Below are 22,087 nucleotides of genomic sequence, written 5' to 3'. Positions count from 1 at the left end.
TAGAAACTGCTATAGAAGTTTAAAAAAAAATGAAAACCAGATAGTAGGGAATTGGGGAAGCCTGAAGACAATGAGTATTAAAATGGATGAGAAATGATATATTTTTTTGTTATATTTTTGTATTTTGTATTTTGATGTTTTTGATGTGTTTTTGTATTTTGTATTTTGTATGTTTGGTGTATGTTTGTTGAAAAAATGTTCAATAAAAAATATTATTAAAAAAAAAAATGAAAGGCACGAATACAGGATGGGAGACACCTGGCTTGAGAGCAGTACATGTGAAAAGGATCTAGGAGTCTTGGTAGACCACAAACTTGACATGAGTCAGCAGTGTGATGCAGCAGCTAAAAAAGCCAATGCAATTCTGGGCTGCATCAATAGGAGTATAGCATCTAGATCTAGGGAAGTAATAGTACCACTGTATTCTGCTCTGGTCAGACCTCACCTGGAGTACTGTGTCCAGTTCTGGGCACCACAGTTCAAGAAGGATACTGACAAGCTGGAACGTGTCCAGAAGAGGGCAACCAAAATGGTCAAAGGCCTGGAAACGATGCCTTATGAGGAACAGCTTAGGGAGCTGGGTATGTTTAGCCTGGAGAAGAGAAGGTTAAGGGGTGATATGATAGCCATGCTCAAGGATGTCATATAGAGGAGGGAGAAAGGTTGTTTTCTGCTGCTCCAAAGAAGCGGACACAGAGCAATGGATTCAAACTACAAGAAAGAAGATTCCACCTAAACAAATGGAACTATTGGCAAGTTCCGAAAGAAATATGTATTTTCCAGTATGGACAATGACAACAAGCACAATGATTTTTTAACTCTTAATAAACCTCTCTCTCTCATTAAAAAGTTCCCCATAAAAAAATGGAGACGGGAGTGTCAAATTTTGCAAACCTAACTGTAGCTTTCATTCTGAAGCATCCACACTTCCTGACAAGAGAGGTTTGCATGCAATTCGGTTGGGCCCACCCTTCCTCCTCTCGAAGGCTGACAAACTCTGGAGTGATTCACGATTCTCTGGAATCAGCTGTATCAAGCTACTGCAAGTGAGCTCTAAACTTCTACCCCAGGGTAAGGAGGCTATTTAATAAATCATGAGAATAATAATAATAAAAAATTGTTCTCCATCTGTGGATTCTTCAAAGGTGAGGAACTCCACCAATTGTATGTCCTGTCTGGTCTGCACAGGCTTTTTTTAAAAAAAAATCTAAGAACATTTCTATAAGAAAGGAAATGGGCTGCGGTGAACTGAACTACGCTGGTTTCTCTTTAATACGAAGAGAAGTGGTTGCAGAACATGGTCTTCAGGTCCACAGTCAGAGACATCTTGCGCTCCCATCTGGTGGGTGGGAATTAAGCTGCTAGGAGCTCTGCCCCATATTTGTCAACCTGTCCTTTGTCACAAATTTCCTTGTATTATTGGGTCAATAATCACTAACTGACCCAGTTCATATGCTCCTTGCCAGCAACACAACACATTATAATTATTCAACCGTGGGCCCCTTCTATAATGTTTTGTGGACATGGTTCAAAAGCAAAAAACTGGGGGACCACAGCTGACTATGTTCCCTTGGTATGTTTATCACATAGTTACAGAAGACTTCAGACTCTACAGAAAATATGTGGTCAACCCACAGAGGAAATGCAAGGACTCGCCTTTTTGCTATGACTTCTGAAGGGCCCTATCACAGCTTTGAGAATATTCACTTAAGCCCGTAAGCATGAACAGAAAGTCTGTTGAGGGGGAAGGCGGGAATCCCACTTTATATCATCTAAAAATTGTATGAAAAGAGAGCTCAAGAATGCTATGCTATTTTAATCTGCATTAAGTCCGAGGGCTCTTCCAGACTACTTTAATTTGCAGGGGTTACAAATGTTGTTTCTTCATCACAACTATATTCCTAAATTGACTTCAGAGGTGTATGCGGGAGAGAGAGAAATCCCTACCATTCCCCTGGGGAGTTTCTATGAATTCATAGCTGAATGACTAAACAACCCCCTGTGGGCAAAGAAGGAGCATGGGAAGAATGCACTTGCCACCTACATGCACCGTTAGATGATGCTGTGCTTGACTAGGAGAGCTGTAGTGTACAGGCACGCATGTGAGATTTTGGAGGAAACTCAAGCCTTTTTTCAGGAACCAACCAAAGGTGAGCCAGAAGTTCTTATCAATAGCAGCAAAAGTTCCCCACTGTGCTTCCTTCCAAGTAAATTCACCCTCCCTCTCTGGGTATTTGTAGAGGGGGGGGTGGACACTTACCAGAATCCATGTGATATCTATGCATTTACCCCAGTGGAGCAAATAGCAGCTACAATGCAATGTCACACCAAGTTTTACCACTGGGCTGATAAATTAAGACCTGCACCACTTTACACTGCAACTTGGGGACTACATTACTAAGAGCTCCCCAGACCATTTTTTTTAATCCACTTAGAAAACTAGCATGTTGGGGGAAAGTGTTCTAGCCAAGGCTCCTCTTTGACATCTAGTTTTCTATGGGCAGTGGTTTTTATTTGTGTGTTTGGAAGAGTATTCAATCATGTAAGCCAGCACTTGCAGCCTGAAGTGGTACATGCTTTCCATCTCATCGAAAACACGGTCGCAGTACCTCTTAATATATAGAAAAGGTGAGATGTTAACAGGGACAAAGTGGAACGTGATCCAGCACACAGCACCAAGTCAGATCCATCAACTTTTCACAGTACAGTGGTGCCTCGGTTTACGAACTTAATCTGTTCTGGAAGTCCCTTCTTAAACTGAAACAATTCTTAAACTGAGGTGCGCTTTCCCTAATGAGGCCTGCCACGGCCAGTGCCCTTCCACCATTCGGATTCCATTCTTAGACCGAGATAAAGTTCTCAAACCGGGACACTATTTCCGGTTTTGAAGAGTTGGTAAACTGAATCTTAAACAGGACTGTTCTTAAACCGGGGTACCACTGTATGCATGTCTATAACATATTCTGCAAAAATATTTTTGTGTAGGTATACAGTGGTACCTTGGTTCTCAAACTTAATCCGTTCTCGGAGTCCGTTCGACTCCCAAAACTATTCAAAAACCAAGCCGCAGCTTCCAATTGGCTGCAGGAGCTTCCGACGGAAGTCACGTTGGACATTCGGCTCCAAAAAAAGTTCGCAAACCAGTTTGTGGCGTTCAGGAGCCGATTTGTTTGGGAGCCAAGCCGTTCGTGAACCAAGGTACCACTGTACCCTTAATGGCATCTTCAGAGAGTGGAACTCTTCATACTATGGTGCTAGAAATGGGGAAATGACATTCCCTACATACCTTCCTCCTGCAGAATAATTAAGACACAGGAATCCAGTCCTTTCCAGGGGTCAGCAAACTTTTCCAGCAGGGGGCTGGTACACTGTCCCTCAGACCTTGTGGGGGGCCGGACTATTTTTTTGGGGGGGGAATGAACAAATTCCTATGCCCCACAAACAACCTAGAGATGCATTTTAAATAAAAGGACACATTCTACTCGTGTAAAAACATGCTTATTCCCAGACAGTCCGTGGGCCGGATTTAGAAGGTGATTGGGCCACATCCAGCCCCCGGGCCCTAGTTTGGGGCCCCCGCTTTATTCAATCTGACAACTACAGGGTCACAAGTTAATTTACCCTGCTTTTGTTCCATATGACCTACCAGTACATGTTTTATTAAATACTAAGGAAATGTTGATAGTGGCAACAGTGGCTTCCAGAGATGAATGGAAGCTCATACTCATACCCACCACTTGCTCATGAGTAGCCTTCCCCAGGTTGGTACCCTCCAGAGCATAGCTGCCAAGTTTTCCCTTTTCTCGCGAGGAAGCCTATTCAGCATAATGGAAAATCCCTTTAAAAAAGGGATAACTTGGCAGCTATGCTCCAGAGGTTTTGGACTACAACTCCCATGAGTCCCAGCTAGCATGCTGGTTACAACACATCTGGTGGGACGCTGCCACTGCTCTCTCCTACCCCATTTGCCCCATAGGGCACTTGGCTGGAGAAGTTAGTTCTAGGGAAAACATTAGTTTAGGACTGGCCTCTGAGTGCCACCTGTGACTGAAGGAAAAACCAGGCACTCTTTAGAGGAAGCTTATATGTTTCAGGCGATGTGGAAACCAACAGCTGATTCATTCACTATGAGCTTTCCCACTTGATTAGCTCAAAGTGACACATGAAGTGGAATGAAATGGGTGAAAGGCATTGCAAAGCTTCTCCCTCCACCTCTTCTCTCTTCTACAGGGTTGTGAGACCAAAAGTTCAGAAAATACCTGTCACTGCAGAGACGCAGTTTCAGTTCTCTTCTGTGTTGCATTGCATCTAAAATCCGAAATAAGGGGCCCATATGAAGTGCCATAAGGATATCGCTCCGGAACAAAGACGACATCCCTTGTGAGAAGAACGGCTGTCTTTAAAATAAAGGGCATTTGGCAATCTCCTTCTCACTTTGAAAGTGCCATTTATACAGCTTTGCACCACAGAGAGTTACATTCTTCTACAACATTATCCATCAATGAAGAATTAGGTCACTCAAACTGAGAGTGGCTGTCTTTTTAAGGTTGGGGAGGCAAAAGTTCCCTGGTCAGAACAGCAGCAGCAGCAACTGGCAGCTTAAAAGCATTGATCTAGAGAAGGAGAATAATGGCAAGGGGGGAGGAACGCAGAGGCAGCACATGCTAAAGTACGGTGCCAGGATACTTACCAACCCACTTGGGGCAAGCAGCAATTGTTCCAGTTAATGTAAATAGACATGGCTGCAATTGGGCATTGTGGGGGGTGGGCTTTTTTTGTTTAGTTTCTGCAGCTGAACACCTTATACTTACATCCTGAGGAAAAAATGGGAGGGGGGAGGGGCGAGAGAAACAACCCCTCCATCGCCTGTCCCTGTTTCATACCAGGCATAAAGCTTTCAAACTCAAAAAGCTGATTGGGCAGATAACCCCTAGCAGCTACAGTAGAAAGAGGCACAACAGGGATGGGAAATGCCCTACATAAAAACCTGCTTTTCCTTTCCTAATTGACGAGACTGTATGCTAACAAGCAGTCCTACTACACAATCTTGTTAATCTGAAGTAACCTCATGTTATCTTCGAAAGCAGAGTCTACTGAATTTGGAACAGGAAAGGGATGTGTTGAGCCTAGCCGCTGCAATATAATTTTCCAAAAAGAAGTATGGTATTCCTTTTTTCATTCTCCTGCAAACAGAAGTTTAGAAGACTAGTCCAGGAAGACAGCCATTTCTTACAGTTGCAAGGCTCTCCCCAATTCTGACATGGGTGAGAATACAGGCATGGTTGTTTTTTATTTTCTTTGTTCTCCTGAGTTGCCTCACAATTCAGTGCCTTATAGGGCAACCACAGAAGGTTCTAACCATTTGATTATAAAGGAAATAGCGGGACCCACAGTGAGTTATGTTGTTTATCTCATTAGTGTAGAAGAGTCATAACTCAAAGCTAAAGTGAAAGGTTGGGGGGGGGGAGAGAGAGAGGAAAGGAGTTATGTGCAGTACTGTGTGAAATTAACCCTCAACTGTTTGCCATGAGATACAGTATTTATTAAGAGAACTGTACAAAAGTGTATAACACCTGAAGAAAAGAATACCCAGAGCCAATCTGTGCATTCAGGTCCCTGGGACTGCACCACTTCAGAGTGCAGGTAGCAAGAGGCTGTTTGGTAAAATTATTATAGTAGTAAATTTTATTTAGTAAAATTAGTACAGTGGTGCCTCGCAAGACGAATTCATTCCGCGAGTCAATTCGTTTTGCGAAAAATTCGTCTTGTGAGTTGCGTTTCCCCTAGGAATGCATTAAAATTCCTCTTTTTTTGTCCATAGGAACGCATTAATTAAATTACAATGCATTCCTATGGGAAACCGCGATTCGCAAAACGAATTCGTCTTGCGAGTCACCATCAGATCGCAAGACGCATTCGTCTTGCAAAAAATTCGTCTTGCAGGGCATTCGTCTTGTGAGGTACCACTGTATAGTAGAAAGAAAGCTGGGTTACAACCCTACTGTTTGGCACCTTAGCTTTCTTCGATATGGAGTGCAGTCCCCCAGGACTCTATCCCATACTTTTTCTGAACCTGCAGCAGTGGCTGGTGCCCACTGGAACTAGTGGTTGAGGACTGGGCAGTCAGCAGTAAGTGGCACCAGAGCCAATGGCACGCTGAGTTCTGCAAGGCTGCGCAAGTCCAGCACGCAACTTCCTCCCACTCCGAAACAGCTAGTTTCTTTTTTTGAAATTGAGGGGTGTATCAAGAATTCTGTGTAAGGTATAGTTTGATCCTCGTGTTGCCATTAATATGTTAAACTTTTATGGTATGTACAAGAAGGGAACAAGGCACTCCCTATCGCTTTCTGAAACGGGCAATGGTAAAGTCACTTTAAAATTGCAAGCATGCCACTAATGCATTTTTCCTTCTGAGAAATAAGGTTCATTATTCTCAAGTGTATCAGTAACAACCTACGGATGCCTTTCCCTCGCAACTCTTACTTAAAACCATTTCCCATTCACTTTCCATTGCACTTATGCAATGAAGATCAATAGAAATAAAGGGGCTGAGAATATGCTGTGTCAGAAGGAAACAACATGTCAAGCAATCCTCTCTAGTGACAGTGAATGGGGGCGAAGGAATAATTTGGGCTTCCTCAGTGGAGACTGGTCTAGTAAGGGAAATGGGGCAGTGCCCCAACAACCTCAGCCAGGACCCTCCTGCCTCCCGGCCTTCTTACTTACAGCCAGTCCAGGAGGTAGACCTGCCTGTCATCTTCTTCCTCCTTAGTCTCAGCTTTGCCTTTGTAGAACCCAACAGGGAGGAGAATGGAGACCAAACTGGCATAACAAATAAGACCACATAACACTGGTCTTGAAAGACCTACATTGGCTCCCAGTATGTTTCCGAGCACAATTCAAAGTGTTGGTGCTAACCTTTAAAGCCCTAAACAGCCTCGGTCCAGTATACCTGAAGGAGCGTCTCCACCCCCATCGTTCTGCCCGGACACTGAGGTCCAGCGCCGAGGGCCTTCTGGCGGTTCCCTCACTGCGAGAAGCAAAGCTACAGGGAACCAGGCAGAGGGCCTTCTCGGTAGTGGCACCCGCCCGGTGGAACACCCTCCCATCAGAGGTCAGAGAGATAAACAACTACCTGACATTTAGACAGGGCCGTCTTTAGCATGTCGGGTGCCCTGGCGCCGTGGTGCGGAGATCGCGCCGGCGCCCCCCCTCCCCATTTCTCGCCGCGGCTGGTGGGCGGGCGCAGCACGCAGCGCAGCTCCGCCACACTGCGCCACCCAGCCTTCCCTTAGAGCCGGCCCTGCATTTAGAAAATACCTAAAGGCAGCCCTGTTTGGGGAAGTTTTAAATCTGTGATATTTGATGTATTTTAATGTTTGTTGGAAGCCGCCCAGAGTGGCAGGGGAAGCCCAGCCAGATGGGTGGGGTATAAATAATAATAATAATAATATATTATTATTATTATTATTATTATTATTATTATTATTATTTGGCTCTGCCTGTCGTTGGCTGTGGCTCCACCAGCTGTTGGGCTCCCTGCCTTCCGCCCTACCAGTCCCAATAAGCACCAGTCTCCACTGGGTTTGCTCATCTTCTGCAATTAACAAAAGGAATCCCTTTCAAGCATATCCTTTCAGGCAGGCCCTCCTGCGTGTGGCTTCTCAAAGTTCCTGGTAGCAGAGCTCTGTGAGCTCAATGCCACTGATGAATAATATGTACCTGGTCCCCGGTGCCTCTTTTCCATCCAGATGTAACAGTTATTCTGAGCTACACCTGTCTGTGAGTCCAGGAAAGGAAGACGGACGCTGCGTTCAGCACATAGCCGGGAATTGTAGCTGCGACAGTGTTCAATGGCTTCTTTGTAGAACTGGTCCCCAAGTCTGCAGAGGAGGAAGAAGAAGCAGAGGATGAAGCAGTGGACATCCACCTTCCCCAGGATCAAAACAAAGCAAAGAGGGAAAGGGGCATAAAAACGTGTTAAGCAAAGATCAGTGCAATTACAGGATAATGAAATTATAGAAAAGCGTTGAAAGTACACAATTAATTGAAGTCCTCCACACCTCCCCATGCCCCACAGGCCTATTATTCACAAAGGGAGGAAGCTAGTGAGGCCCTAACTTTTAAGAAGGGAGTGGATTGGTGGCTTTTTGTGGGTACACTCTGCAACAGGACATTGACACAATAATAGCGCGTTAGTTGTGGATTTACACTGGGTTGTCCACGCATCATTCTCTTCTATTAGTTGTTTGGTGGTGTGTCTCCAATATTACCACATTATTGCCATCTGGACAGGGACTCTTGTGCTATAGGGCAACAGAAGCAGGACCAAAAAAACAACGCCAGGAATATTTGTGGAATAAGCAGTTACTGGATTTCAGCAGGCAGCTAAACCACATGCACTGATTGGACTGATAAAGCAGCATGTCTGCCCCCAAACTTTTTGCAGGTGGGAGTGGGAACCCAAGCAAGATCATGTACAAAAGCCCCAATACCATCATGAGCACAAATAACCATGAATGCACAAGAAAAAGGACATATGGAGAGGCCCACAGTTTCAAACATGACTGGATTTTCCATTCCAACATGAACTGAGAATGCACCTAGAAACCTCTGCAATGTTAACAGAAACTCTGGGGGTCTACACTGCAGTTGCAAAAACAGTAGGCCATGCTATGACAAGAGCCAGCATGAAAAAACACACGTGTTTTTCAAAAGCATGCAAGTTGGAGGTAGGCAAGTTGTCCTAATTTTAAAATGAAATAATAATTGAGTTTAAAGCAGCATGTCTGATTCACTATTATGCCTTATTCTTGTAGCAACTTTCACCTGACAGGCAATTATGTAGTTTAACAGGAAGCAAGTATACTTGCTAATGTGCTCTCATGCGCACTGAAATGGGCATCAAACGGCAAGCAAAACAGCATGTAATTTGCACTAATGGCTGTCTCAGAGAGTTATTCTCATAGAGTTATTAGCTGAGGTCCTAAACACAGGTTGATCCATGGATTGTGAACACAATGGGAATTCCCTCTGAATGAACACAGTTAGCACTGGTCTGGGTGTATCTCCACATCAAAGTCTGTTTTTCTGAGACTATAGAAAACCCATCCCTGCTTAGGGCAGTTGTGTTTTGATTGATGTGTGATGAGAACAAGACGATTTGTACAATTTATTAGTTACAGTCAGGCTGTTTACCATCCTTGCCAGTTTCAAACCGGAACTAGTATCCTTGTTTAAGTGCTGTGGTGAGGTTTTGGCCTAATTGTTAAAGGACTGTTCAGCATTCTTCTCCCACCCTCCAAAAATGAATTGTACAGCATTCTGATAATTAAAAAGTAAATAAAGCACAACATGGGAGAGAGGGAAATAGCTGCACAGAAAGGGAATGAAAGAATGACAGAATGCAGCTTTGAGGAGGGCTGATATGCTCTGATTCACTGCCCAAAAGAGACACAAGATCCTGCGGTTACAAGCCCCTTGGGAGGCTATAAAGATCCTGGCCAGCAGGCATCTCCACCACTGCTCAGTGCTACTCATCTAGTTGACTGCCTCATCCTCCCTTTGCCTTCCTCACCAATGAAGCTTAAGAGAATGGGACAGGGTGTGGGGGGCATATCCTGGTTGCTAAGCAACCACTGGACTGGACATACATACCTCCCCCTGCACCAGACACACACCACCCTTCCCACTGCCAAGAAAAATGACAGACTGAGCAACTAGATAGCAGGAAGGTTGAGAGGTGGAACGAGAGAGAGTGAGGCAGATGAACTGGGGAAGTGGAGGTGATAGCATGCCCTCCAACATGTCTCCGATGAAAATAGTGATGTCCTATTCCATAACAACAACAATTCTATTATTTGTATCCCCAACCATCCGACTGGGTTGCCCCAGCGACTCTGGGTGACTTCCAACATATATTATAATAAAACATTATTTCTATTCACAGAGTCTTCCAGAGGATCACCCTACAACATTTCTCCAATGAAAATAAGGACATCCTAAATCAAAAACCAGGACAGCTTCCGTAAATCCAGGGCTGTCCCTGGAATTACCGCCCTCCCTTCCACACAGGTGGGCGGGGTTTGCGGCACCGAGCAGGGCTTACCCAGAACCTAACAGTACCTTCTCCAAGGGTGGGGGCCAAGGTATGGAGATACATGGGGGAGGGGCCAACACTCCCCAGGGACAACAGAAGGCTCAGACAAAAGTGCATGCTGGGAAGAAGCTGACAATTCCTTTTCCAAGGGTGGGGGCCAAGGTATGGAGAAATAGGGGGAGGAGCCAACACTCCCTGGGGACAACAGAGGGAAGGGTATCCTACCAAAACACAGGGATAAGCCGAGGGGGTGGAGGGGTGGGATCATGGGCGTCACAATAGGGGCGGGGGCGGGGCGCAGGGCGACTGTGGGGGGCAGCGCGGTGCCCCCTTGCTACTGTGGCGGCGGTGCGACCGCCATCGCGAAGGCCCTGGTTTTTCTGGCCTCGCCCCTCGTTTCTTCCTGGTGGGGAGGAGGCAAGGGGCGGGCCAGAGAGCAGCGTCAGCGTCAGTCGCTGATGCCCCTCGCCACTCCGCCTGAGTAGGAAGAAGCACATGTCGCGCTACGGAGCGGGTTGCCAACGGTGGTGCTCCTCAGATCTGGGCACTGGAGCACCGCCCCCCGGCAACCCACTCCATAGTGCGACGTGTGCTTCTTCAGGCAGAGCGGCGAGAGGCATCCCTCACCGCTCCGCCTGAGGAGGAAGAAGCCGCCCCGGGCAGCCAAAAGGCTAGCAACACTGCTGGGCGGGATACATCATGGATCGGGACAGGGTGGGGGGATTCGCAGGGATGACCCACAGCAACGCATGGCCGGGCCAGCTAGTTACATATATAGCTGTGTCTGGGTGAGTCCATGTTCCCATGCTGAACTGTGTGGTCCTCCTCCTCCAGTAGTCAGCCACATAGCAACATATGGCATTTTATCACAAAGCTTATATGTGGGGTGGTGCAACAGCAACCCTAATCTGCTTAATAACAGGAGAAGGGCTTAAATAGGCCACAGTAGCTGTTAAAAGGTGCACCCACAGAGAGAAAACCTTGTTCTCTTTTATTTCTTCCCTCGCTCTAGACTAAATTAAATCCACCACTTTTCTTGTGGCCTGGTTCCTTCAGCAGCTGCACGGCAGATAAGAAGTTTAACCGCTGCAGCTTTTCCTGGCACTGGCGCAAAGCAGCGGGAAAGACTCATGCGAGAGTTTATATTTACGGCTGAATTTGTCCATCGTGCAAGTGTAAAAAGCCGCAAGCGTCTCGCCGGGGAGAAAGAAAAAAGGTAGCAGATATTTAGTAGGATTTTCCAGTAGCCTGAAGGATATGGGAATGTGGGATGAGGTGGGGTGGAACCCCTACCAGCAGAGACATTTCCCTGAGGGACTGCAGGGGGTGGAGGCCTGTATGGCACCAGGAAGGGAGGGGATGTGGCTGTGGATATACAATCTGCAGGGAGATGCCAGCCTACTGAGAAAGCTCTTTGCACAGAAGTCCCAGGGTGACTGTCTAGACCCCTGTTTTCAATTAGAAAGTGCAGGGGGGGGAGAGACAACAACACACAAACCCAACCTGAAGTCTCACTAGAAAGAAATGAAGCTGATTAAAACTGGGTGACACGCACATTTGTTTTATCAGACACACTGACAAAGGAACTAATCAACAATTTAACAGCATAGTGTCAAATTTCTGTCACACTGAAAATTGGGAGGGAGGGAGGGGGAGAGAGAGAGAGAGAGAGAGAGAGAGAGAGAGAGAGAGAGAGAGAGAGGGAGAGAGGGAGGGAGGGAGGGAGGAGAATTTAAGAGAAAAGAGAGTATGCAAACAAACCCATTGCTCAAGTCCTGTGTGTACCAAAAATTCCTCCCAAGAATGAAATATGAGCAGTGCCCATCACTTTGTATTAACAGAAACTAGGGAACAATAAACTACAGTAGCCTTTGCCAAACTGGTGCCCTCCAGATGGGACTAAAAAAAAGTCATGCTTGCTGGGGTTGATAGAAGTTTTAGGCTTAAACATCTGCAGGGCATCAGGTTGGCAAAAGTTAAACTATTGCTACCAGTATAAGAATCCCTGCTGCTCAACACTTTAGTTGCAATGCTAAAAATAAAAGTACGGTAGAACTTCAAACTTTAAATCTTTTTGTTAAATTGGTGGCATAAAGGATTGTTTAAAATCTGAAAATACCACTTTTGCTATGGTGGGGGAAAGTTATATGAAAATCAAAGGGTTCAGTTATTGGCAGCAGTTGAAAAGCCTATAGAGGTCTGAAAATAAGAAATTCTGATTTTTAAGATTATTTTTTATTAAGTTTTTTTTATGATGTGTCAGTTATTTGATGTTATCAAAAATGTTACTATAGCTTTAACCAGAAAATAAATGCTTTCGCAGAATATAGGCTCTACTTTACCACATTTAGCTTTGTTCTCATCATTTATCTCTTGTTCTTATCGTCTCTTTCTGTGTTTTAAATTGATTTTGGGGTGTGGGTGGGTGCAGAAAGACGGAGAGAGCATAATTTTTGTATTACTGTATATCACCCTGAGCTTCTTTGGAGGGAGGGCGATTCATAAATACTTTAAATAAATAAATAAAAAGCATCTGCTCACATTTTGCCAATTTTGGAATATCCAGAATAACCCCTTGACTTTAAAAGGTTTGTAAGAAACTTGAAAATTTCATATATCAGTGAGACGTTATTGAGGACTGTATCACCTGCTTCATTTTGTCTTAAATGAAAAAGAGACACTGCAATTATCAGTATCATTACTCCAGCATACTAAGCTTGTGAATGCTGGCAGGATAACATAAGCAAAACGGGGGGACAGAAAAACAAGAGGGAGGTAGCATGAAATTTTATTTATTTATTTATTTATTTAACAAAATTTATATGCTGCTTGAGTGTGGTAAAATCTCTAAACAGTTCTAGGAAATATTAAAATTATCAACAAAAGCTGATCAAAACAATTAAAAACATGTTAAATAATTAAAATTTAAGAAAGATCAAAACACATCAACATCTACATTTTGACAAGTTTGCCTATACAAAAAATGTTTTAAGCAGGCACAGCAAAGAATAAAAGACCCCTGCTTGACGTAAACAGGAAGGGTGTTCCAAAGCTGCCACACTAAAAGATTTCTTCCAATATACACGATTTGCAGTACCAAACAAACAAACAAATAAAACCTAAATATACATCCATGACTGTGCTAGCTCCATCTCCTGTCATTGTGGAAGGCAGTTATATGCAGTGAGTAGCTTTCTCCAGTCATGGAGACTCCCCATGTAAGTTAGAAGCCTAATTTTCCAGGGATCTAAAATACACAAAGGTAAAGGACCCCTGGACAGTTAAGTCCAGTCAAAGGCGACTATGGGGTTGCAGCGCTTCAGGCCGAGGGAGCCGGCGTTTGTCCATAGACAGCTTTTCCAGGTCATGTGGCCAGCATGACTAAATTGCTTCTGGTGCAACAGGACACCATGACGGTAGCCAGAGAACACAGAAACACTGTTTACCTTCCTGCCAAAGTGGTACCTATTTATCTCCTTGCATTGGCATGCTTTTGAACTGCTAGGTTGGCAGAAGCTGGGACAGAGCAATGGGAGCTCACCCCGTCGCGTGGATACACAAGGAGCCCTACAAGGATAGAAGATTCCCTGCTGCAGACAGTCGCTCTCCAGAAGTTGAAGGGCAATGGAAATGGTTATGGAAGGAGATGGAACTAACATACTCATGCTCACTGCACCCCCTCACCTGTTTAATTAATGTTAATGTTAATGCCTGAAGAGAGCTTTTATGATGCGTCTAACACAAGCCTCTAATAACACTAGTTACACAAAACTGCAGATGTTAAAATGAAATTGAGAGCTTGCTAAGTGCGTAGGAATAGCCAGCTAGTGTCTGCTTGCCATAACTCTAGAAAAGTCTCTGTGAGGTGGTGTTGTTTTTCTTTTAATGTTCCTCTCAAATTCCTCTAGTTCTGACACCTGCCATTTTCAAATGGGCTACACAACGATGTTAGTATTTTGGTGTGAAACCACCAAAGAGATAAGCTGAACTCTTTGTCACGAACTTAACAAGTGACCTTAACCAAATCAAAATATTTCAGCTTCATTACGAACAACAGGCTTAGTAGTGAACAGTGGCCAACCAGGTGCCTGCAAGAAACCAGGAAGCAGGAACCAAGCGCAATAGCATGCCCCCCATCCTGTGGTTTCCAGCAACTGATTTGCAGAAGCATTTCTGCCTCCAACCGCAGACACAGAGCATAGCCACTGTAGTAAGTAGTCACTGACAGCCATAGTCTCCATGAATTTGACGAATCCTCTCATTGCTAGTGGAGGTTCTTGAGAAGGCTCAAGACAAGCAAGATAAATACTGTGTGTGTGTGTGTGTGTGTGTGTGTGTGTGTGTGTGTGTGTGTGTTAAAAGGGCATGTGGGTGGCTGTCCACTTTTCTCCGAAACCGCTTGACCGATTACGGTCAAATTTTGACAAAACGTCCCAAGCAAATATGAGAGTGACCATATACAGGTTGGTAGACAGATGTCACACCTTGGCCATGTAAAAAACCCCAAACCCCATGTTCCAGAACTCACAAATCACCCTCAAGTGCATGCTGGGAGCACAGGAGATGTTGCAAAACAGCGCCCTCTAGTGACAGCTACACTGGTACTGCAGCTAGGAAAGCTTCCCTCTCCACAGCATCTCGCCTCGGCTTTGCAGACTGGGCCGAGGAGCCGGGATAGTTCATGGGTCGGGACAGGGTGGGGCCAATCACAGGGATGAGCCGGGGGTGGCGGTAGGGGGGGGGCAGGATAGGTCATGGGTCGGGACAGGGTATGGCCAGTCACCGGGATGAGCCGGAGGGAGGGTACAGAATACGTCATGGATCGGAACAGGATGGGGGAAGTCACAGGGATGAACCACAGCAACACGTGGCAGGGCCAGCTAGTTTTTAACATAGATTCTTAAAATATTTAAGCAGCTTATATATGTCTTTCAATAAAATGAAAGATAAATAACTAACTATGCAATCAAGATACATCAAAACCCAATTCCCATGGCCTTGCTAATAGTCTTCCAAACCTTAGGAAGCAATTGAGAAAGTGGTGAAAAACTATCTGAAGCACACATACTGAAGATCTGGCATAGGGAACATCAGATACGGGAACCAAATGCAGCCCTCCAATTGTCTCTGTCTGGCTCTTTGGACGTATCTCAGGCTTCATCTCCTTCTCAGCCACACCCCTCTCCCAATGCCCCATCTCTCACTGGCCTTTGCTTACTCTTTCCCTCAAGTACTTTTGCATGGCTGGCATGTGTCCTTGAACTGTGATAATGCCTCTTGTTTGCCTGGATGGAGGACAGTTTGGTGAGGGAGATGCAGAACCCTCTACACAGCTAGAATGTAGCCTATGGCACAAAGATAGGCGTCATATCCGTTGCTCTGTCCACTTTTGCTTCCAGCTCCCCCTACTACTGGCCTGTGGCTTCCCAGAAGGTTGCCCATGGATCCAAACTGCGGCACATTGTGCCCACGTGGTCCAAATCACTCTCAGTGCCAGGCAGGGATGCCAACTAGAATAAGATATTGGGGGGGGAGGTAAGCCCCGCCCTGCATAATCGATCACATGACATGGTGCATGCACACCATTTGAATGGCAATGCCCATCAACTTTGAGGGCCCCTCTCAAATATTTTTTGGGGACGGCCGAAGCCCCTTTGGCCCCTAGGAGTTGGCTCCTAAAGTGCCAGGTGGCCTTGAACCGCACCATTCTTCATTTGAGAGTCTCAAGCTGTATTTCTGTCATGGTTCATACTTCCTGATGCACCAATAGTGTAACAACAGAAGTTGCAGCAAAAAAAAAAAACTTGTTTCACTTGACTGCCTTACAGGTTCCTATGGCACACGTTCTTCACTCCTCTCTGTTTATAGCATTCTGAGTAATCTAATCTGTTCAGGGTGTTCAAAGATGCCGTCTCAGTGCAGGAGGTTTCGCTAGATGGTCTTGAGGTAGACTCTAACCTTACAATTGCATGATTAATTGATCTGTCGTACTACAAGTTTATGAAACTCAAAGGAAAGGGGGGAAGTAAGCTGTTTAAACTATGTAATTCTGTCCCCAAGCAACGAGCAGCATGCAGTGAAATAATTCTGGATTCACAATATGAGCCTTGTAAACCACAATTACATTTAACAGCTCTATAATAAATTTACATTAGTGTAATAATTAGATTTTATTTTGCTCCCAAGCCTGGCTTTGAAATACGCAAATACAAAGATACATTTATTTAAACATCTGCCTGCCCTGAATAGATATAATTTGCAGTAATAAAGATGGGATAATGCATAAGAAACATAATCAACATACATAACAAAGCACTAAAATCTATCTCATCCAATAAGTTATTAGTGCCAACAAGAGACACATTTGACAGAAAATGTCTACTTTCCCCTAAAGATCCTCCTTAACTTTAGTAATCAAGGTTGTTGGATTTTTTAATCAATCTCTTTATCTTTCTAGCATATCTTTTTAGCATATCAGGCTAACATTCTTAATGAGAAATTCCAATGAAATCCAACAGAAATGAAGCTGCCTTGTAGTCTATGGCCACATAATGAAGATAGCAAGCACAGGTGGCGCTGTGGTGTAAACCACTGAGCCTTGGGGTTGCCAATCAGAAGGTCGGCGGTTCGAATCCCCGCGACAGGGTGAGTTCCCTTCTCAGCAGTTTGAAGCTTTTCTAGCTGAGAAATGAATTCAACATGACCTCTCATGTCCCAGACGTCCTTGGGAGAATGGTTTGTGTGAAAGGGCAGACCTTGCTGCACGACGCCAATCTTCCTGAACAATATTGGGCTGAAGCACTCTCAACTTTTGTTTATACAGTGGGACCTTGACTTACAAATTTAATCCGTTCTGAATGCACACTCGTAGGTCGAAAACTTCGCAAGTCGAGTTTCCCCATAGGAAACGCGGTGTCCCATAGGAATGCATTGGAAACGGAAAAATTGGCTTAGCCGGCTTCAGATTTGCAAGCAAAGGACCAAGTACTTGCAGATCAAGTTACACCATGCAAGGGAGTGTATCCAGAAAGAACTTATTCAGGTGTCCTACATGCCAGGTAACGAGGTTCCTGCTGATCTGTTGTCCAAAGTTGTTAACAGAGAACAACTTCAGGTTTATGTACAAAAGCTACAGTTAGGAAGTACTGGAGCTTAAAGGTTACACAGAATGGGGGAGGTTGTTGGGAATTCAGTTCCACCTTAAGGTACAGACGTGTAGCTGTTGTATGTCACATGTCTGTGCACTTCCGTTGTATATTGCTATTGTTTTTTTCTCTCTGCTGTGCTGATGAAGGAGAGGACATGTTTTTCTCTCTTCTGAGATATGCTGAATGTTGTTGTTGTTTAGTCGTTTAGTCGTGTCCGACTCTTCGTGACCCCATGGACCAGAGCACGCCAGGCACTCCTGTCTTGCACTGCCTCCCGCAGTTTGGTCAGACTCATGTTCGTAGCTTTGAGACCACTGTCCAACCATCCAATCCTCTGTCGTCCCCCTTCTCCTTGTGCCCTCCATCTTTCCCAACATCAGGGTCTTTTCCAGGGAGTCTTCTCTTCTCATGAGGTGGCCAAAGTATTGGAGCCTCCGCTTCAGGATCTGTCCTTCCAGTGAGCACTCAGGGCTGATTTCCTGAAGAATGGATAGGTTTGATCTTCTTGCTGAATAAACGCCTGTAAATATGCCAACACGTCTCTCTCTCTCTTGGACGCTCAAGCTGTGTGAACTCTGCAACAGCGTACCTAGGCTATCAAAGTCTAGGTCGATATCTCCTGACTGCACCGGAGGGTTGAGACACCCTGCAGGCCGGCCTGGGGGGGGGGCACATAAACCCTGGCGTCCCCTATGGTGTTTTGCCAACACTCCCATTGTTCAGTCCCAGTTCCTGCCAACCTAGCAGTTCGAAAGCACATCAAAGTGCAAGTAGATAAATAGGTACCGCTCCAGCAGGAAGGTAAACGGCATTTCCGTGTGCTGCTTTGGTTCGCCAGAAGCGGCTTAGTCATGCTGGCCACATGACCTGGAAAAACTGTCTGCGGACAAACGTTAGCTCCCTCGGCCAGTAAAGCGAGATGAGCGCCACGATCCCAGAGTCATTCGCGACTGGACTTAAGTGTCAGGGGTCCTTTACCTTTACATAATGAAGAAAGGCATTCAAATATTATAAAGCACTATCATGGGAGGTGGTTTCTATTCCACTCATCAGTCTCAATTTCATTTGCAAGGAGTGTGATATGCTAACCACTGGACCTCTCCTGTCTAAACTCATGCTTTCTTCACACACACAAAAATACATATAGATGGAATCCAGTTGATTTCCTTTGCACACAGAAGGGTTTCTGATGGGAGAGAAAGGGGGACTATTTGTGTTGATTTGTAAGAACATAGCAAGACTCTGCTGAATCAAGCCAATTGCCCATCCGGTCTAGCAAACTCTTTTCACAGTGGCCAGCCAGATGCCTGTGGGCTTTGCTTACCAGGCACTTCTGGTCACAATAGCACCAGGATTATTTATTTATTTTAAGTTTTAACTTATTAAGATATTATGAAAGGACAAAGGCATTCAAAAAGGCTTCAAGACGGGGTAGTATTTTAGCCAAATCTGAAGGGGGGCTTCATATTGCACACAATACCGCAGAATATGCAGTATTTATTATTAATGATTTGATAGATGTTAAACCTTCCAAATTCATTTAAAAAGAGAAGATAAGTTCCCATAATGTTAATAGTTGTGTAGAAAAGGGAATTTCAGTAGTTATCAAATCATTAAAAAATAAATACTGCCTACCTACTGTACTATATAGTGTCAAATATGGTGCTCGAATCTTAAGCCTTTCAGATTCAATTGAAAAAGATAACAGGTTCCTATAATTTCAATAGCTGTGTGGAAGAGGAATTACAATGGGCATCTTTCAAGCTATACTTTACTGATATTTCCTCATCTCTCTCTCATCTGGCCACCCTACCTCAGTCCTTTCCACATTTTCTAACTTTTGCCAATACAAAAAAGGCAGATGAACAGCCTACTGATATGGACAACTATCAGAATAGCTATGAATATCCATGACTGGAAGAAGAAACCCAGGAATGTGTGTAAGTTATGTGCCAAGCACAAATGCAAGAAATGGAATCTGAATGACCCACTTGCAATATAAGTGTTATGTATTGGTTTAATTTGTGTACATGAGTTCCTCTGCTAGTCCTGTAACTACCTTTCCCGCTCCAGGGCGATTCAAATGGGTGCAGTGACAGTTGCTATTGGTTAACTTGTTAGCACAATTTGGATCCTCACTCTGATAGGGTCCCGCCAAAATCTAAATGTATCCTTTCCCCAAGCCCTGCTCCTGAGCAAGGGCGTACCCACCATGCGGCAAGTTAGGGCAGCTGCCCTACTCTAGAAGCAGGGCTGGTGGGCAGAGGCGGAGCACAGCCCGGCGGAGCGCGAGTTCGCCATTCCCGCCGCACCGCGCCGCACCCTCCCTCCAGCTCCCCGGCGCACCCTCAGGCAAGGCCAAGCGCGGCGGGGAACCAGGGAGCGCGGCGCGGTGGGCGGGAACGCCGAACTCGCGCTGGGCTGGGCTCCGCCTCCGCCCACCAGCCCTGCTGCTAGGGAGGGGCACAGCCCGGCGGAGCGCGAGTTCGCTGTTCCCGCCCACTTTGTGGCCCCTCCCCTTCCGTGCCTTGGCCCCTCCCCTTGCCCCCCCCCCCTAGTTTTGATCCTGGGTACGCCCATGCTCCTGAGAGTATAAAAGGAGCTCACCCTTTCCCTCCAGTCAGTCAAGATTCCTACTGCAATAAAGAAGATTGTTCTTGTTATACCTACTTGACTCCTAGCAGTTCCTTGCTAGTATGCTGACTCACTACTCAGAGCTGACTTCACCAAGAGCTGAAATCACACTCACGACATAACAATAAAGGCCCCTAAGCACCCTAAGATCCAGAGCAGGAAAATCTCAGACTCCTGATCACTCAGGCCTGATGATATTGCCTAAAAACCTGATTCTCAGCAATGTGAGGTTGGGGGCAGGATTTGAAAATATTTTTCCATCCCTGAGCAAGTCGTTTACAATGCAGTCCTTTACATGTTTACTTACAGATGAGACCCTCTGAGTTTAGTTAAACTTATTTTGAAGTAATTGTGGCCTTCATATAACAATTCTTTGTAATATGAGTCTTCGCGGTGCATATGTATACTATACAGCACGACCCTATGCACGTGACTACGCAGAAGTAAATCCTATTGAGTTCAGGAAAGTTTGGCTGCTTACTCATTTACCTGGGAGGAAGCCTCTTTTAGGTAAATCAAAGAGACTTACTTTTGAGTAGCTGTGAGATAACTGCACTGTTTATGTAAGATTAATCGCCATTGACTAGCTGCTAATGTTTTTCATTGCATCTCTTCTCAGGATGCAACTACATGTCCAGAAGCCAAAATAATACAGCACCCCTGGTAAAATCTGTGATTCTCTGCTACTTTGAAGGGAAGGGAAATGTGGTTTAATATTCTTTATTGAATCGTTTACATCACTAAACGTAAAGTAGCCAGTCACTAAACGTAACGTAGCCAGTAGTGATGTATGGAAGTGAGAGCTGGACCATAAAGAAGGCTGATCGCCGAAGAATTGATGCTTTTGAATTATGGTGCTGGAGGAGACTCTTGAGAGTCCCATGGACTGCAAGAAGATCAAACCTATCAATTCTGAAGGAAATCAGCCCTCAGTGCTCACTGGAAGGACAGATCGTGAAGCTGAGGCTCCAATACGTTGGCCACCTCATGAGAAGAAAAGAATCTTTGGAAAAGCCCCTGATGTTGGGAAAGATTGAGGGCACTAGGAGAAGGGGACGACAGAGGATGAGATGGTTGGACAGTGTTCTCGAAGCTACAAACATGAGTTTGACCAAACTGCGGGAGGCAGTGCAAGACAGGAGTGCCTGGCGTGCTATGGTCCATGGAGTCACGAAGAGTCGGACATGACTAAACGACTAAACAACAACAACAATTGAATTGTTTATTAGATCCCTTACCTGCCTTTCACCATAAGGTCTCAGGGCACTTTACAACAACACAATAGGCAACTTATAATAACAGTTGAAACCATTACAATGATAGAACAAGTAAAACCATTCCAAACAGACGAAAGAGGTGGGTCCCACGAAACACCTTCATTGTCAAAGAATGAGAGGCTGGCACCAAAAAAACCCCACCCTCTCTTGGTTCCCCTCTGCAGATCTTAACACCTGAAAAGGTCAGAAGCAATTCTACAAGCAGGCAGCACTCTTGGATCTGCCTTTGCACTAAAGCAGGGGTCCCCAAACTACGGCCCCCGGGCCGGATGCGGCCCAATCGGCCTCCCAATCCGGCCCGCGACGACCCCCACCGCCCGCTGCCGCCGCCCGCTCTTGCGGGGCGGGGCGGGGCGCGGCGCGGCGCCGATCTTAAAAATCGGCAAAAAATCGCGGAAAATCCTTTGTGTGCATGCGTATGGGCCTCTCCCGACCCAGAAGAGGTCATTTCCGATGCACTTCCGGGGCGGGGAGGCCCATACGCATGCGCACAAGCGATTTTCGGCGATTTTTTCCCGCCCGTGTGCGTGTGCGCATGCGCACGGGCGCGCACTCCCCCGCCCTCCGGCCCGCTGCGCGCGCACTCCCCACCCTCCAGCCCACTGCGCGGTAAGTCTGGGGACCCCTGCACTAAAGTCTTGCTACCAGCAAGGAAATAAGCATCCCTGTGGCTCATGTTATATAGACTTGCAGCGCAACAATCCTATGCATGTTTACTCAGAAGAAAGTCTTGCTGTGTTCAGCAGGGCTTACTTCCAGGTGTACACTTATAGGACTGAAGCATCTGACAAATCTAATAAGGAGGTCTGCTTGGCAGACACAAAATTTATTAATGAGTAACTCTCCAATACAGATTTTATCTGATTTATCTTGCAAGACACTTAGAAAAGCATAGGCTTTGGAAATGGCTTACAAGTGAGTTACAGCAT

General features: G+C 45.5%; 1 protein-coding gene across 4 annotated transcripts in view; it reads right to left on the bottom strand.

Annotated features, from left to right (window-relative positions):
* The window catches only part of DPF3 (double PHD fingers 3), a 197,609-nt gene that overhangs the window by 105,870 nt on the left and 69,652 nt on the right, over nt 1-22,087 (bottom strand). For all 4 annotated transcript variants that reach the window (XR_009557490.1, XM_060273692.1, XM_060273700.1 and 1 more), the window contains exon 2: nt 7,723-7,883. Coding sequence is in view for 3 of the 4 variants with exons in the window: in XM_060273692.1 (XP_060129675.1) it covers nt 7,723-7,883 (161 nt within the window). In the remaining variant the exon portion in view is untranslated. The remainder of the gene's footprint in view (nt 1-7,722; nt 7,884-22,087) is intronic.

Source organism: Zootoca vivipara, chromosome 1 (assembly GCF_963506605.1).
Source record: "Zootoca vivipara chromosome 1, rZooViv1.1, whole genome shotgun sequence".
NCBI classification, from domain to species: Eukaryota; Metazoa; Chordata; class Lepidosauria; order Squamata; family Lacertidae; genus Zootoca; species Zootoca vivipara.
This window is presented reverse-complemented; position numbering and strand designations above follow the sequence as displayed.